This window comes from Typopeltis vanoorti, chromosome 7 (assembly GCF_054136105.1).
Source record: "Typopeltis vanoorti isolate ZY-2024b chromosome 7, IOZ_Tvanoo_1.0, whole genome shotgun sequence".
NCBI lineage: Eukaryota > Metazoa > Arthropoda > Arachnida > Uropygi > Thelyphonidae > Typopeltis > Typopeltis vanoorti.
The window spans coordinates 25,991,365-26,010,266 of record NC_143555.1 but is presented as its reverse complement, the minus strand read 5'-3'; the positions used below and the strand labels follow the sequence as shown (position 1 = coordinate 26,010,266).

The 18,902-nt window shown below is 37.6% G+C and overlaps 1 protein-coding gene across 1 annotated transcript in view; it reads left to right on the top strand.

The window, feature by feature from the left end:
* ash1 (histone-lysine N-methyltransferase ash1) overlaps positions 1-18,902 on the top strand; it is a 585,771-nt gene that overhangs the window by 171,240 nt on the left and 395,629 nt on the right. Inside the window, exon 7 of the mRNA XM_090395574.1 lies at positions 4,278-4,326. Coding sequence (XP_090251700.1) covers positions 4,278-4,326 — 49 coding nt within the window. The remainder of the gene's footprint in view (positions 1-4,277; positions 4,327-18,902) is intronic.

The following is an 18,902-nucleotide window of genomic DNA, read 5'->3' as shown; positions in this document are numbered from 1 at the left end:
ACAGTGGGTTCACTATCCACTAGATCAGCGTTTCTCAACCTTTCTAAGCCCAGGAATCAGTAAAATGCCTAAAGCAATTCTACAGACCACTAACTTATGTAATTTTGTTAAAACCTGTGTGAGGGATTACCAACATTTGGAAAAAACTGTGCAATTTATAACATAATAAATCTAAAAGCATGTTTTGATTACATATGGTAACATAAATAATTAAATTGGAAGTAAACGATTAAAAGTGTATCATCATTGAACAAAGTTTTAATTTTTATTAAACAAATAAATAAAGATATAGTTATGTTCCTACTTACTTTTAATGAGATGGTTGAGCTTCTCGGCCCTTCCAGAGTTTGCTGGATATCTAGCTCAATATTGGTCAACTTCAGTCGAAGATAAGCACACACACTAAGATGATTTCTGTATTTTGTTTTAATTTGAAATGACGATTTTCAATTCTTCTTCAGATAATTCAGAAAATTCACTTCTCACTTCTCACTGAAGGCAAGATCGAGCCAAACCAAGATCATGGAATTGCATTTTAAGCCAAATTTCACTTGAAAGGTCAATTAACTGTTCTTTTTTCGATAACAAAAGGTCGTTCTTGTGACTGTAAGCTGGAAATGGATGCGAAACCACAGAAATTTCTTATAAAAGTTATTCGAAAAAATGTGTTTCAAAATTCTGTTTCAAGTTTTGAGGTGGATGCAAACCCTTTCCGGAAACTCAGAATCAACAAAAATATAATTTTCCACTAAAAAAGATTCCAATGTTGGAAAAGGTACAAATTGTCTCTGTCTTTTACATGACTAATCCATAACACCAGTTTTTTCTCAAATGCTTTTATTTTGTTGTAGTTATCAAGAACAGTTTAAAGAATTTCCCTGAAGGGAGAGAGATTCATAGTTCATTTAATTTCTGAAAAATGTCTGAAAGATGGGATAGTGTTGATAACCATGCTTCGTCAACAAGGAGTGATGCAAAATCAAAATTACATTCATTTACAAACAATAAAACTTTGTACCTTAATTGAAATGACCTTGTTAGTACTTTACCCCTGGAAAGCCAGCGAATTTCAGAATGAAAGAAAAGTTGTGTATATTCACTGCCCATTTCATTGCAGAGTACTGAAAATAACCTGTTATTTAACGGTCCAGCCTTAATAAAATTAACCAACTTTACAGGGTTGTATAGCACAGTTTTAAATTCTGGTGGCATTCCTTTAAAGGCTAACACTTCCCTATGTATGAAACAATGTATCCATTTCATATCCGGAGCTAATTTCTTGACCATAGAAACAACCCAACTGTGCCTGCCTGTAAGGACGTGAACTCCATCTGAACAGAAGCCCATACATTTTTTCCACTGGATCCCTTTGTGTCTTATGTAATTATTGAGCGTGTGAAATATTTCTTCTCCAGTTGTTCGGGGGTGATAAAGTTCTACAAAACAGAATATGTCATGAATGTTATCATGTGCATATCTTATGTAGCATATTAACTGCGCATCATTTGTAACATCGGTAGTCTCATCTATTTGTAACGCATAATAAGGGCTCTTAACTCTTTCTATTAACTGAGATTTTCCATCACCTGCCATATCATTAATTCTATGATGGACAGTATCATTTGAAAGAGAAATCAAATCAAATTTCTTTTAGTAACTTGTTGCCAAACTTAGTTTTTACCACATCTTTTATAGCTGGAAGTAGTCAATTTTCCCCGATAGAATGAGGTTTTCCTGTTTTTGCTATGCGCAAACTTAAGAGTAGGATGCTTCCAGTGCCTTGCTATTAATCGAACCCATGGCCGAAACTATATCTTTGCTATGATTTAATGTCCCAAAGTGTTGCTGAAAAAAAATTAAATTGGCTTATTTTTCACATCATGATGTTTAGTTTTTAAATGTCTTCAGACAGTTTCGCAGGTTTCATGCACTTGTTCGACAACTTTATAACACAAAACACATTCAGGTTTCTGCTCACTTTCATCTCCACTCCAAGTAAAGCGGAATTCCTGGTATGAACTGTTATATTTCCTACTGTATTTTTTCTTTGAATAGCTTGTTTCTTCTACTTTAATAGTATCAGATTTACTCACTGTTACAACACATGTATCACAATTGGGTTAGCATCACCTATTTCATTTTTTTTTCTTTTCAAAGTCCTAGTTCTAAGCCACTTTTCCATTATTAAAAAACATTTCAGAAAAATATACTTTGTCTAAGTATCACTTAGCACTTCTGAAGATTTTTAATTTTTATCTTTAAAAATTATCAATAATTTTTACTTATTCACTTTTAATTTGTTTTGTTTGGATAAATAAAATATATACAGGGTGTTCGGGATAAATTTGACATATTTATAATTAATTATATTTTTCCGTAAGTTACATGTATTAACACACACTTCTCTTCATTTAAAAGGTTGGACCCTTCTTCGTTCATATACAAGATGTCAGAAAGGATGGATAGCTGGAACCCACCTGAATCATGGAAGAGAATAACTTGTATCATGATGATTCGTGCCGGCCATCAAAATAAGGATATTTCGACTGCTGCCCAATGCTCCCTGAATACAGTAAAAACAATCGGGCATGAACTAGAGACTTGCAATGGTGACTACGAGGATGTAGCAAGAAGAAAGATCCCTAGCAGACGATCTGATTGCGTTCGTACAGCAGAATTCCTCGCAAATCTGCAGGAACAGGTGTTGAAGAACCCTGGCATTGGAATTCGGGCTTTGTCACGTGAAATGAATGTTGCAGCCTCTACTATGAAGCTTGCACTCAATGAAGACCTCCGCTACTACTCATACAAGCGCCGCAAAGGTCAGCTGCTTACAGAAAAGGCCCGTGAAAAACGTTTGATAAACGCGAAGAAACTTCTAAGCAGAGTGAAACATCCTGCGGAACCACAAACAATCTGGTTCTTTTCCGATGAGAAAAACTTTTGCCAGGATCAAAAACACAACACGCAGAATAACAGATGGCTTGCATACAGTACAAAGGACATTCCTCGTGTAATGCAGACTAAATTTCCCCAAACTGTGATGGTTTTCGGATGTGTATCCTCTGAAGGCAATGTGATGCCGCATTTTTTCCAAGAGGGCCTCAGGTTGACTTCAGATGGCTACGTGGAGTTGCTAAACACTGTAGTCAAGCCCTGGATAACAAGGGTAGCCAATGGTAGGCCGTATGTATGGCAGCAGGATTCGGCCCCTTGCCACACCTCTGGGAAAAGTCAAAAATGGTTGTCTGAAAATTTCTACGACTTCACCAGTCCAAATGTTTGGCCTCCAAACTCCCCAGACCTTAACCCCATGGATTATTTTGTATGGGGCGCAGTTGAAAAAGACACCAATCGCACTTCCAGTAATACAAAAGCCCAGTTAATGGATAAAATTAAAACAGTTTTTGCGGCCCTTCCCAGGGAGACTGTAGCATCAGCTTGTTCGAGGTTCCGAAGCAGGATTGAAGCTGTGATCGATGCTAATGGTGGTTATTTTGAGTAAATCTTGTTGATAGTATTGTAATTAACTCTGCCTGTAATGTTTTTTGTCAATTCATTAAATTTAATAGATACAAAGAAGATTTTCTTTTTCCTTACGAAACTGTCAAATTTATCCCGAACACCCTGTATATATTTATTTAAATAATTTAAGTCTGCCTGCGGACCACCTGTCCCATCGTCGTGGACCACAGGTTGAGAAACACTGCACTATGTCATACTAGAAAATACTGCACGATCTGCATTTCTGTGAAAATAGACCTTGTTCATACCAAGAGTTGACATGCGAGAAGTAATGTCTCGTTCAATGCTTCATTTACAGTGTTTACTTTCATGTAATTCCTATCTTCAGCCAGTTAGGGGTAACCATGCATAGTTACTCTGTGTAAGTTTTGCTTTAGGTACTGTTTTTTTATATTCTTTTTGAAAATAATTATTTCTTGAGCAGATTGTAGAAAGTTTTGTCATTTTTGAACTAGTTCATTAGCAATCGTAATATTTCTTTTAACAAAGAAACAATACAGCATGTGAGCAAAACTGATATACTGTATACACCATTATTATCATAATTAATGTTAATGATACATATTTAATAATTTTTCCTATTTAGCTAGTATTATTATTACCGGAAGAAGCACAGAGTCGTATTATTTAGCAAAATGCTAGTGTTAAATTTCTGCTATGTAAGCTTCAGAGAATATTTATTTGTGTAACAATCTCTTTTATCTTTTTTGATATTTTTCTAATTTTTAATTTTCTCAACATTTTTATTTCAGCTGTTATATAATGATGATCCATCATACAACTATAAGAAAATAAGAACAAGTAAGTCTTGAATTGTTATATATTATTATATATTATTATATTTTTTGACTGTTATCCAGCATTGGTTAAACAGGCTGGGTTTGAATGTGCTATGATCAATATAATGTTCATCTTAGGATGTATATTGCACACTTTTTTGCAGTAGATTGGTTTGGTATGTGTGTCTGTTCTTCATCGGATAGTCTCATTTCCATAGATGCATCCATATTTGAGTTTTTGTGCTTTTTTTTAAAAATATACTTTTGATATATTTTGAGTTAAAATAGTTTTTATTTTTTTAAACTGCTTCTGAATAATTTTATGGGAAGCTATCATAAACATAATATCAAGCAATTTAAGAAAAACTGTTGGTAGTATAATGTTTTAAAAGTATTACCTATTAAATGAATTGTTTTCAAAGGTATTTGTTATGCATACTGATAGTCTGATTTTATGATTATGGTATATTGACTGAATAATGAAGTGATGTAAAGTAATTGACTGAGCTATTGAGTCTCTTCACTGATGTAATGAATAGGTAAAGTAATATTGTAAACTTAATTTGTATGGTTAGGAGCCTCTGCAACCCATTAGCTTTGCTTTTTGGTTGAAAAGATCTGGGTTCCAATCTCATCCAGGATGTGAGGAACCTTTCTAAGAACTTATCTATGGTAGATGAGTCATTTTGTCTCATATGGAACAGGCAGTTTTTTTTCTCCCTGAAACTGGATTTCTCATCCTAGAAGACAATTAAACTGGCAAAAAGATACAGGCATTTGACAGTTATAGCAGGCAGGATTAACTGTTCAATCAAAATATAAATAAGCCATATTTTCTCCAATCTTCCAGTCATTTTCTAAGCTAGGGATTAGGGTTTGTCAGTATTTAAAAACCGTTTTTTTGGATAAATTTGTAAAATTTGAAAACCAGTTTTAGATACTAGAAATAATATGTAAAAATTAATTATTTATTTTAAAATGTTAACATTTTGACTTGAAACCGATATATACGTTACAAGAGAGGAACCGGAAAATGATGTAGAGTGTGAAGATGACTATGGCAAGGATTTTTTAAATTCTCTTGATCTAGATAACGACCATGAATTCCCTATGTTGTCTGACAATTACAAACAATTTCCCAAATTAGAAAAATTTGCAAATTTTTTTAGGAAATCTCCTGGAAGAGATAGTATCCTTCAGAATTATGTAAAACAAGAAAAAGGAAAGAGATTAAGTCTGATTCTTGACTGCAGAGGGAGTGCTGGAACCAGGGATAGAGTGTGCTAGGAGCAGGTAAGTAGGGGAACACTGAGAGAAAGGGGTAGAGGAGAGAAAGAGAGTGAGGGATGCAGGTGAGCAATCAAGGAACAGAGTGGCAAGAGATGTGATGTATGGAGATGCGATGACCTGTGGTGTGCAAGATAGGATGCCAGAGGAGTGTTTGCCTGGAGGAACGATAGAAAGTGTAGCTGTGGCAGTTAAGCAGGGTGAAAGGGTTGATGAAATGATTGTGATGGTGGGCACAAATGACTTGAGAGGCAGTGTAAATCGAGTGGCAAGAGATCTGAGATTTATGCTTGAGGTTGTACAAAAGAAAACAGAGTGAAAAGATTGTGTGTGTGTGTGTGTGTGTGTGTGTTACCCAGTAGATCAATAATAACGAATAGTATAATAGCCAGTATTTGTCAGAAGTGGGTGCTTGGATAGGATTTGAGGACAGAAAGGAATTGTATACGAGAGACTGCTTGCATTTGAATGAGGAAGGACGTTGACATCTGGAGAGAATGCTGTTTTCTGAATGAGTCGATGTGTCAATGCAGGGAAACTAAAGTTCCCAGGGTGCTTCGTAGCAGGGGTGGCCTCTTGTGGGAATGGGTGCCGGCGGGGAAGGGAGACGACATCAGGTAACACTAAGTTCAGTGGGGGGGGGGTCTGAAGGGGATAATGATGAGTATAGAAGCAGTGACATTTTTATGCTTTATACTGTGAGAGGTAGAAGTGGCCAAGACAGGATATTTAGTGGGGTGTTGTTATAAGCCAAGGAGCACATAGTGTGGGGAGGAGATGTTTAGGCACTTGATCTTGGCAAGTGCAAGAAGAATGATTGTTATGGGAGATTTTAACTACATCAGTATAAGCTGGGAAGAGGAAAATGCTCTTTAGCAAATTCTTGTTCAAGAATTTGCTAAAGAACTGACAGCTCCGTTGACCTGTCTCTTCAATAATAATAAGGGGATGGAATTTCTAGAATTCTTGAGGGACAAATGTCGTAAGCAACATGTAATAGAGGGAACAAGAATTTCAAGAGTTTTGGATTTGGTCATATTGTCAGAAGAGCTGATATTAAATGAGATGACATTTCTCCTACCAGTTGGAGAGAGAGTGACCATGTGGGTTTGACTTGGAAGATGAATAGACATGCAGGAGTATCAAAGAGACAGGAACATATGTGGAATTATAAGGCAGGTGATTATAATAATCTTAGAAGTCAATTTGGGAAGTTTCATGGAGGGAGGAAGCGGAAAGCCTGGATATCATTAGTGTTTGGGAAATTGTGAAGGAATATTTGTTAGCAGCAATAGTAAGCTGTATTCCACAAGTGACGAAGTGTACACATATCAAAGAGGAACAGCAGTTGAAAAATAGATTATGGAAGAGATATAAGGAGAGGGAGGGAGGGCAGATAAACGAAGAATATAAGATGCAGGACAGTAGAGTGAGTAGTATGGTGAGAAAGGGAAAATTGGAGTATGAGAGGAGATTTTCACTAAGATCCAAAGAAAATCCTAGGGAATTTTTTAGCTATGTGGCCAGTAGGAGGAGAAATGATTGCGGATGACATTGCGAGATAAAAATGGGAATAGAGTGACTGATGCAGAGGACATAGTGGAGTTGTTCAATGAGCACTTTATTGGATTATTTCATCTTGGAGAAGAAGGTTTTAATTCTAGAGGGATAGGGCAGGTTCAGGGTTTAGAGGTGCAACAGGAGAGTGTGTTCCAAGTACTGAGTACTCTGAATATCAGTAAAGCTGTGAGACTGGATGGTATTTCACCATGTATTTTGAGAGAATTTGCTAAAAAACTTGCAGGTCAACGGAACTGACAGCTCCGTTGACCTGTCTCTTCAATAAAAGTCTGGCTGCGGGAAAGGTACCCAAGCAATGAAAGAAGGTAAGATAGTACCACTGCACAACAGCAGCAGCAGACTGAAAGTGTCTATTATAGGTCAGTTTGTGTGTCATCAGTAGTTATTAAGGTTTTGGAGAAATTTATGCAGCATTGGGTAGATGAGGGTAATTTTATCTGTGAGAATCAACATTGATTTGTTAAGGAGTGCTCTTGCTTTAGTAATATGATTGTCTTTTATTATAAAGTGACGAGCAGTTGATGAGGGAAAGGCATATACTGCCATTTTTTTGGATTTTGTAAAGGTGTTTGACAGGATCCCACATGATAAGCTGATATTTAAGTTGCAGCACATGGTGTTAAATGTCGGGTTAGTCAAATGGATCAAAAGAGAGTTGTGTATGGTGGGGCAATATCAAGGAAGCAGATTACAGGGCTCAGTACTGGGACTTGTTCAACCTTTATATCAATGACATTGTCAGTGGATTGCAAGAGATATTCAATTGTTTGCAGATGATATGAAGCTGGGAAGGGTTATCAGTAATAGTACAGATGTGGATACCCTGCAAGAGGATTGAGTGAACTAGACAGATGGGCAAATGAATGGGGTGTCGTTTTAATGCAGCATAATGTAAAGTCTTGAAGTTTGGGATCCATCAATGGGAGGCTGCATACTCGAATGGAAGAGCTGTACTGGTGGAAGTAGGGGGAGACAAGAGATCTGGGGGTGATGATCAATAAAAACTGAAATTCAGGGGGCATATTGCAAAGGTGGTGAAGGTAACCCATGGGATTGCTGCAATACCGAGAATGACGCTGTCCTGCAGAGACAGAAAAGTTATCATTCTGTTGTATAAGACCCTGCTCCGACCACACTTAGACTATTGTTCTCATATTTGGTCCCCAGAATTTGAAGGGGATAAATTAACTGGGGAATGGGTGCAGAGGCAGATAACAAAGATGGTTTCAGGACTGTACACTGTCAGTTATGAGAATCGACTGAGGGAATGTGGACTGCACAGTTTGGTTTATAGAAGAAGGAGAGATGATATGATAGACTTTTGAACTGTTGCGAGATAGTTACAGGGCAGATATTGGGGAGTTCTTTCACTTGGTGGAACAGCAGGAAGGAGCGATGACAAGGGGACCATTCCTGGAAAGTACGAAAGGAAGCTGTGAGCAAGAAGGTGAGGAGTGGTTTCTTTGTGTGGAGGATGATGGAACCGTAAAATGCATTGCCTGAAAGAGTGGTGAGAGCAAGAATGGTCAATGAGTTCAAAGAGTGGTATGATAGACTTTGTGTTTCCTAGGAATGACCTCCCACGATGAGTCTCTTGACTCCATGGAGATCTGAATAATAATGATGAATTCTTCCTCTTCCATCTTGATTTTTAAAAGAAGCTAAGCAGTGATAGAAATTAAGTAGGAGGATTCTATCGTGTGTACATTTCATTCCTACAGGTAGGAAAAGCTAATAAAAGATATGGAAAAAAAAGCTGGAGTAGATAGTTATGCATCCAGAAATTCTCAGATAAGGAGCTATAGATTTCACAGTGGTCATCCTACATCATTCCAGCATGATTACATGTCAGTGAGCTATAGCTGTTACCATACCATCTATAAAAGGGAAGTGAAATTAAAGGCGAGTATTTCAGAGAAATTTCTGTGCTGTGGTCAAAGTAAGCTTCTTTTTGATTTACTTGGGGGGGGGGGGGGGGGGGGGAGTTGAGAAATCTGCAAAGCTGTAGTTAGGATATGAGGCTAAATAAGGATTGTTAGGACTGTAATTTTGATCTAAGATGGATAATGAGAAATCTTGAATCTGGTCTAGGTTTTGTTTAGTTTTTTAAGGTATCACTTAAATGTAGGTTGTTCTGGACGATAGTCTGATGCAAATAGGATGCAATCTGTCTTGTACTGTTATTTATATGTACTTATCTATGCTCCTTTATGTAATGTTTATTCTAATAATTCCAGTATCTTTAGGTGTCCTTTAATTATTTGAGATAACTAAATACAAATTTGGTTAGAAAATTTGATGCAATAAAAAGACAATTACAGGTATTCAAATTGGCATGTAATATTACAAGAGTAGAAGAACAATAAAGGAGTGCAAATTAACACAAAATTTAGACATTTTTTAAAAGTTTGTTTTCTATCCTGTTATAGCTTGTGAGATATCATTATCTTATTGGCTGTCTGGAAGTCACCGATCTGAATCTGTTGAACTTTAAATTGTGGCCAGAGCTTGAGAAAGTAGCCTGCAAGAATCAACACCCAAGTATAGCCAGCCTAAGATGGATTTGGAGGGAGCAGTGGCAGTGTTTCTGTTGGATGTTGTGCTTGCTGCCATTGATATGTGACCTCAGAGACTGCAGGCATGTGTGAAGGCAAAAGGAAGACATTTCAAACATTGAGTGCTCCTATATTATACACATGGTTTCATGTGCAGAAAGCTGTAAATGATTACTTATATAGTAAAGGTTTATGCGCCTTTCAAGTGTAACGGTATTTATGGTTAGACTAGGTAAATTATGAGTTTGGATAAGAGAGATGGCTGAGTGACAGATAAGAAAACAAGGTATATTGGAGATGTGAGTCTACAAGATTTACTTGACTCATATCCTCCATATAGGATCAGTCCTTGTCTATTGTTATTCAATTTTTACGTTAATGATATTTGGAAAGATTAAGATGTAACCTTCTGCTATTTGTTGATGATGATGCAATGATAGGCAGGGTAATCAAGAATGTAAATAACATGTAGCACTTGCAGAATGATTTGAAAAAGCTGGAAATGTAGGCCTGAAAATGGCTATCAGTTTGATGTTAGTAAACTTAAAGGCGTTCCCTTTGTGTGTAATTAGATATCTAGTATCATATTATATTGGTTGGATTATACTAGAATACTGATCAACTAAGGATCTTGGAGTTTTAGTGATAGGAAGCTGAAGTTCAGGAGGAGTTGTGTCTGTCAAAATTGCAAATACAACCCATAGCATAATTGATGCTGAAACAAACAATCATATGTAAGAACAAAGAAGTAATTTTGCCCCTTTGGATAACATCATCTGGACTATCCATGGAAATTAAGAGAGAACATGGCCTCTCTTAATTTCCAGCAGGTGCAAAGGAGAATGTCATTGGAACAGATTGCTCTAGCTCTATGGATTAGTGTTTTTAAGATACCATATTGTTGAGAAGGGTGATGATGTGATTCTTTGTGTAAATATCGCCCTGTATGTATGGGTTTTCTATAAACCGAAAATGATAAGGAACCTTCTGGAAGATGTGTGATCAGTGTGTCCAGGAATGGCAGGCAGTCATTGACTTCTAGTTCCATTGTAAAGTGGATTTTAGGGTGCTGGCTATTTAGATGCATTAAAAATGTATTCAATGTGGCCAAATAGCAAACACATCATCAACATAGCGTAGCCAGAGACTAGGTTTGAGAGTGGCTGTGCCAAATTACATTTAGCCAAACTACTAGCCACTTACACAAACAATTCTCCCTCTTTTGTTAAAAATTCTACCCACCTAAAAAGTGTTTTAGAAAACCGCACCTTAAATAGTTCAGACCTTATGGTGAGTTTTGATATCACCTCATTATTCACTAATGTACCATTGACTGAAACACTTAACTTATTAAATTCACAGTTTTCCCCTGATATATTTCAACTATTTAAATTCACAGTATGGGCAGGTTATTTTACATGGAAAGGGAAGATATACAAACAATTAGGTGGGACTGCTATGGGATCCCCACTTAGCCAACTTTTACATAGAAAATCTTGAAAAACTAGCTATCAACACAGCCACTCTCAAACTTAGTGTCTGGCTATGCTATGTTGATGATGTGTTTGCTATTTGGCCACATGGCTCAGACACATTGAATACATTTTTAATGCATCTAAATAGTCAGCACCCTAAAATCCACTTTACAATGGAACTAGAAGCCAATGACTGCCTGCTCTTCCTGGATCCACTGATCACACGTCTTCCAGAAGGTTCCTTATCATTGTTGGTTTATAGAAAACCCATACATACAGGGAGATATTTACACAAACAGTCACATCATCACCCTTCTCAACAATATGGTATCTTAAAAACACTAATCCATAGTGCTAGAGCAATCTGTTCCAATGATATTGCTCTCACTGCTGAACTTTCTCACCTGTGCCACACCTTAGCCAATGGCTATAATCCCCATAAGATAGATAAAATACTAAATGCTACTCAGAAAATCCCCCCCCCCCCCACTATCTACCACAGAGGACTGCAACAAAACTATCACCATCCCGAACATTAAAGGCACATATGAAAAGATACCTAGGGTGCTTAACAAACACCAACTGCACACTGTATTTAAACCTTATGTGAAATTGGCAACTCTCATCCGTTCACCTAAGGACAGATTCACTCCTTTATCACATCAAGGAGTCTGTGAAGTGACCTGTTCTAGTCATTGAGCCTACTACGGACAGACAGGAAGAACTGTGGACATCCGCCTCAGTGAACACAAAAAATATATCCAGCACTTTCGATATATCCAAAGCATGCTTTGGATACCCCAGCACACAGGATCAATTGGAAAAAAACAAAAGTACTGCACAGAAGCTTCTACAAGTCAGAGAGGTTGTTCCTGTAATCAGCAGAAGCCTTAAAACATACTCCAAACCTTAACAAGTATGGCTGTATAAATCTACCAAAGATTTGGGAGACAGTCATCCTAAGACCAAAGTAATATTTATTTATTTTAATTTTATTTTTTTCAAACTTTGGACTACTATATATTTTTCAAAACTTTGGACTGTTTTTTTTTTTTTTTAATAACTTAAATGTCGCCATATTAGGACTTGAGTGGTGTGTTGCACGCTGCAATTACTTATACTAGCCCCACTGTTACACCAAATTGTGGTTGTCTCACATTTGTAACAAACTTTGTGTTGTGTGCTCTGAACATGCTGGATATAATTCCAACGAAATATTAGCTTTTAAGTTAATAAATAGTTCTTTTCTTATCAATCTGTGTTCGCATCAATACCGTTTAAATCCAATTCAATATTACATATCACAGCTCAACAGTGAACCACATGCTTGATATTTCACAAGATGTTCAACCTGTCTTGAGGATGGAAGAGAAGAAGATTAATATATGGAAATTAATCTTTAGGAATCAAGTTGTTAATATGATTTTTTTTTCCCCCAAATTATATTTTAATGCACAATATTTATTAGTGTGGGCTCTTTGTGGTTCACACTGGAAATAATGTCATAAATAATTCAAACCGTATAAGCCTAACTCCAACAGGTATTATCTAATTAGATTGGATTCAGTGTCCCACTGTTAAGAGAGTAACTTATTACTGGTTATCAAGTTTAAATGAGCTAACGGATTTGAATTGTTTGTTTGTTTGTTCTTATCAAATCCTGTGATTTTGAAGAGAGGAGATTGGAAGTAATTTTGTGCTTTCATTTTCATGATGTAAAGTTTGTGGAGCCTTTTAGAATATTAGCTTTGTTCATAAGTCTGATTTTCTGTATAACACTTGCAAGATACAAACTTTTTAATTCACTGTTACATCTAGGCATACCATAATTACATTGATGCTATTTATTTATTTATGAGTAAAGATATTAGCTTGAATTTAATTATCTCTCACTTGGTCACATCAGTTCTCAATTTTAGTAAACAAATTATCAAATTTCTGATATGCACTCTCATGGGTGGGCAGGATGTTATGATAGTACTATATGAAAAGGTTATGCCAAGACTAACTTCCAGTAGAGAGTTTTCCTCCAAGTTAATCTGTTAAATGTCAGTACTTTGATATTGTCAAATCTTATTATTATTAACATCTGACCTCTATGGAATCAGAGACTCATCATGAGAGGTACACGCTGGTGCACAGAATGCTCATCCAACTGTGATTTAAACTGATTGAATGTGTCTGCGTTCGTAACACACTCAAGCAATGCATTCCACTCACCAACCATAATCCATGCAAAGAACCTTCTCCTTACTCCTCTGCTCACACGCTTCTTTTACAGTTTCAGTCATATCTCTCTCTCCCCCTCCTCCTATTCATGAGGCTTTGCAACTTAAATTCTCTCAATCTGTCCTCGTACTCCACATTCCAAAGACCACTTAGTAACTAATGTGAATCTTTTCTTGACCCTTTCCAACATATCCTCGTCACCATGAAATCCCGGCAACCAAAACTGTGTACAATAATCCATTTAAGCCTGATTAACGCCTTATACAGTGGCATCAAACCCTCTTTATTTCTGCATGTCAGAGTCCTCTGCATCATTGCCATTATCCAATGTAACATCTTCACAACTTATGCAATGTGGGCCTCTGAATTTCAGGTCCTTATCCACCTAGGTCCCTCATCTCCTCTGCTCCCTTTAAAGTTTCTCAACAAAGCATATACGTCTCATCCCATTGTTGCTTATCAGATCTCAAAACCTTACACTGAACTGACAGTTCCACTTACCTACCCATTTATGCAATCGATTCAAGATCTCTTGTAAAGTGGATTGTGCATTGCTCTCCCCAGTTTTGCATCATCTGCAAACAGCTGCATATTACTAGTTAATCTCATCTCAGTATCATTAATATACAAATTGAACAACTTCTTCTTCTGCAGCTTATCCCACTTAAGTGAAGTCGCTGTTTTTGGTGAGTCAACTCCACATCCTCCTACCTTGGGCTGTAACCACATCCAAGTTTTTCATCCTCAAGTCCTCTTTCACCAGCTATCTCTTCTTTGGCCTCCAATGCTCCCCCCCCCCCCCCCCGCATGACCTTTCTTTCCACATATTTGTCCTCCCTCCTCATCACATGACCAAACCATCTCAACCTTGCCTCCTGTATCTTCGCTCCTAAGTTCACAACTTTGACCGTTCCCCCTCACATAGTCATTTCCCAGATGATCCTTTCTGGTCACACCGCACATCCACCTAAGCATTCTCATCTCATCTATCTCCATCCTGTTGATGTTATTTTTCCTCAGGGCTACAGTTTCAATAGCATATGTCATAGCTATTCTCACTACTGTCCTATAGATTTCGCCTTTCAGATTGATCGGCACCCTCTAATCGCATATCACTCCAGCCATATCTCTTCAGTTCCTCAATCCCACTTGTATCCTGTATCCTACTTCCTTCTCAGCCTCTCCATCCTCTTCCACTGTTGAACCTAAGTATCTAAAGTCCCTAACCTTTCTGCAGACATTTCCTTCCATCTCCAGATCTGTCTCCTGGCCTCCGTCCACTTTGCAGCACATATACTCTGTCTTACTTCTGCTCAGTCTCATACCTCTTCCAGGAGTTTTCTCCATCTTTCCAGTTTAGCTGGCACTTCTTTTCTTGACTATGCACACACAAGATGTCATCTGCATACAACATTGTTTAATGCACGTCTTCTCTCACCTCCTCCGTCACCACCTATATCACAATATTAAACAGGAAGAGACTTAATGCTGACTCTTGATGCAAGCCAACTATCACTTGAAAATTTTCTGTCTGTCCCAGGCAGGTCTGAATTCTTCTCTTCATATTTCTGTACATCTCCTGCACCAACCTGACATATTTTGGTACTTTATATCCCTCAGACCCCTCCAGACTTCTTGCCTTGGAACTCTATCGTACACTTTCTCCAGATCAGTAAACACCAGATGTAGCTGCCATTGTTTCTCTTGAAACTTTTCCATCATCTGCCGTAACCCAAAGATAGCATCTGTTGTTGATCGACCAGGCATGATGCCAAATTGCTCCTTTACAATCTCCACCTCCTTCCTCACTCTTCCATCAAGAACCCTTTCTAGGAATTTCATTGTGTGGGACATCAACTTTATTCCTCTGCAATTTTTACAGTCTTGTGCATCTCCTTTACCCTTGTAGATGGGGGACAAGAGTACTTTACCTCCATTCCTAGGGTATATTTTCTTGTTAGCAGACTTTCATGAACAGGTCCCACAGCAGGTCAATTCCCTCTTCCCATAGTGCCTTCCATGCCTCCACTGGGATCCTGTCAGTGCCTACCGATTTTCCATTCTTAATCCTTTTCTAGGCCTCTTTCACTTCCCCCTCTATTGATGTTCTGCACCATCCCCCTCTCAGAATGCTGCTCATCTTCTCTGTGAGTCCTTGTATTTTCCTCATTGAAAAGTCCTTCAAGGTATATTCTCCATCTGTTTCTTATATCCACAACCCTGCATAATACATTTCCTCCAGAGTCTTTGATCTGCCTCACATGTAAGATACCCTTTGATGCCTTATTTCTACATTTTGCTAGTTGGTAAATTTTTCTTTGTCCTTCCTTTGTTTCTAATTGATCATAAAGATCTTGATATGCCATGACCTTTTCCTGTGCCACAACTCTCTTGGCTTCTTGCTTTCTCTCTGTCCTTTTCCACCCATGACTTATTCCACTTCTGCTTTTCCTTCCTCTTAGCCATCACTGCTTCTTGTACATTATTATTCCGCCACCGACCCTCCTTCTGCTCTCTAATCTTTCCAGATGTCTCACCAAGCACCTTGATTGCACAGCTGAAAATTGCTTTTGAATTGTCTCCAGCAATCGTCTACACTTTCTAGTCCATCCGAAATCATCTCTAACACCCTCTCCCTAAAACGTTTCCTCACACTTTCTTCTTTTAAGCGAAACCACTTAATTGTCTTCATCCCATGACTTCCAAAGATTCTTATCTTTGAACTTATTTTAAAGTCTGCGCACAGCAGCTGCTGTTGCTGCACCACTTGATCTGTTGGGATTACCTTACAATTTGCCACTTCGTTAAGATGTTTTCTTCTAGTCAAAATGTAGCCAATTTGTGAACTGTTGTTACCACTTCTAAATGTTATCAAATGTTCTTCCTTCTTGTAGAAAAATGGTCCCAAAACTGATCCCTGTGGTACACCACTAGTGACTTCCCTCTTTCAGGATACCTCTCTGACAGCCAGTCACTAATCCAACTCAGAAGTCTGTTATCCAATCCCATCTGTTTAAATTTATTACCAGCTTGTCATGTGGCAGTCTATCAAAAGCTTTTGCATGCAAAATCCAAGTACACCCCTGTATATGTATCACCCCGGTCCTAAGGTATTTATCACTTTTCGTACTTAATTTTACTTACTTTAACAAACCCATGCTGATAACCACAGAGAATACTGCTGTTATCAATCCATTTTTATATCCTACTTCTCACCAATCTCCCCAGTACCTACACCACAACTCCAGATACACAGATTGGCCTATAATTTGAAGCCAGAGCCTTATCATCATCTTAATGCAGTGGAACAATTTTACCCGTCTTCCACTCCCTTGGAACCTGTGCTGTTGTATGACTTATTAAACAGGCATGCCATTGCTACTGCCAGTTTCCTGGAACATTCACTTAAGATGCATGGGGATATGTCAGCAAATCCTGTTGCGTTATTGACATCAAGTTTATTTATTTCCTCAAATACCTCCTGCTCACTCACAATTAAGCTATTCCCTCCTATGTCCTCTGCACTTAAGTTCCTCATAATTCCATCCTGATCAGGATGAAACACCCTTATAAATTGATCACGGAATTCCTTAACAATGTGTTTTGCAGCAGTTACCATTCTACCACTTTCATCTATTAACATCATCTTACTGTGATCATTCTTCCTTCTATTTACCACATATCTGAAAAACTATAGGGTTTTCTTCACCTGATTTACCTATTTCTGCTCATACTGTACTTTTGTTTTCCTTAGTAACTGAGTCACTCTCCTGGATTGTTCTTTATACTCGTCGTGTAATTGATTTTTACAATTATTCATCTTGTACTCCTCCAAAGTACCTTGTTTTTCCAGATTTCATGCGTAAACTCTACATTCATCCATTTCACACTTACCTTATTCACTCTGGCCTAGGAATACATTCACACATTGATGCTGTGATGTATTTCTTTGTCAGTTCCCATGCAGCATTTATTTCCTTACCACTCAACTCCTCATTCCATGTTATAGCTACAAACTGTCTGCTAAGCTTGTCATAATCACCAGCCTAATAGTTCCACATAATTCCACTTCTTTTCAAACAAAAGTCTGCATATGGCTAGCCACAACTCGTGATCACTTCATGATCACTCTCACCAACTGGAGCAAAGTGTGAACTCCTCTCATAAATACATTCTTTGATGAAATGATGAGATCTAGAACTCTTGATCCTAGCGTGCCCTCCTTCATGTGCTGCCTGAGATAGTTATCTCCCAAGAACTGAAGAAATTCATTTTCCTTATTCCTCTCTTCATTCCAATCTATACTGCCATAATTAAAATCACCCATAATAACTACTCTTCCTTTTTTCACTAATCCAAGTTGTTTATACATTTCTTCATCACCACCCTCCAAACTCCTGGGCCTATAGCAACATCCAACTAAATATGTCTTCCCATCAACCTCCACGTTACACCATACTGTCTCATAACCATTGCCACTATTTCTCTCTTTCATGTCTGCCTTATGTGGACTTTATTCCCCTGCTATTATCAGCAGCTTCACATACTTTACATATTATTATCAGTGGGCATTACCTACTAGAAGACAGAAGAAATCTCTCCACAATTAAATTCACTAACAGAATCAGGAGCCAACAACAGGTTCACATCTCACTCAGTACTTTCAATGCCTGGACAGGAATATCTAGACTAAAGAGATCATCTACTTTACAATATGATCACAAAATTAGAAAACAGATCGACTTAGTGCATCTGTCCATTGAAATAAGCAAAGAGCCATTCTTTTCCACTGTACTACCTAAAACACAAGGATTAACTTAAATCTCCTAGAACCTTGTTCAGAAAAAAAAGACTCACAGCATGAAAATAAAAGTACTTGACGTATACATCACTTAAATAATCTTAACGATGCCATTGCCTATACTGATGAATCACCTAATGAAGCACTCGACCAAGGAGGATCAGAGGTTTTTCCTAACTCTACCTGAGGTGAGGAAATGCAAATCAAAATCACATCTGGCAAAATGGATTCAAACTTTACTTTTGAATTAACAGCCATACATGCAACTCTCAAGTTCTATCTCTCTAATCCAGTAATAAACATTACAAAAGGAATGTACAGTGACTCAAAATCTGCACTTGAGGCATTAAAAAATGGAATAACAAAACTCACATAGGAAATATATGAACAACTATCAACTTTAAATTTGAAAAATAAGAACTACACTGCAATAGATACCAGCCCATGTAAATATTGAAGGCAATGAAAGAGCAGACAGACTAGTCAAAGAAGCAAGATGCTTACTTCAAATATTATACTGGTTATCACTAACTGATGCTAACTCTGTCTCAAAAATAAGATTGGTAAAACAAACTATCTATCTATTTCAATGGCTTTAACAGGCCTTTAAGGCTCACAACCCTCCAAGCATGCTTGGATTTCATAACCAAAATATGAGGATAGAATGGTC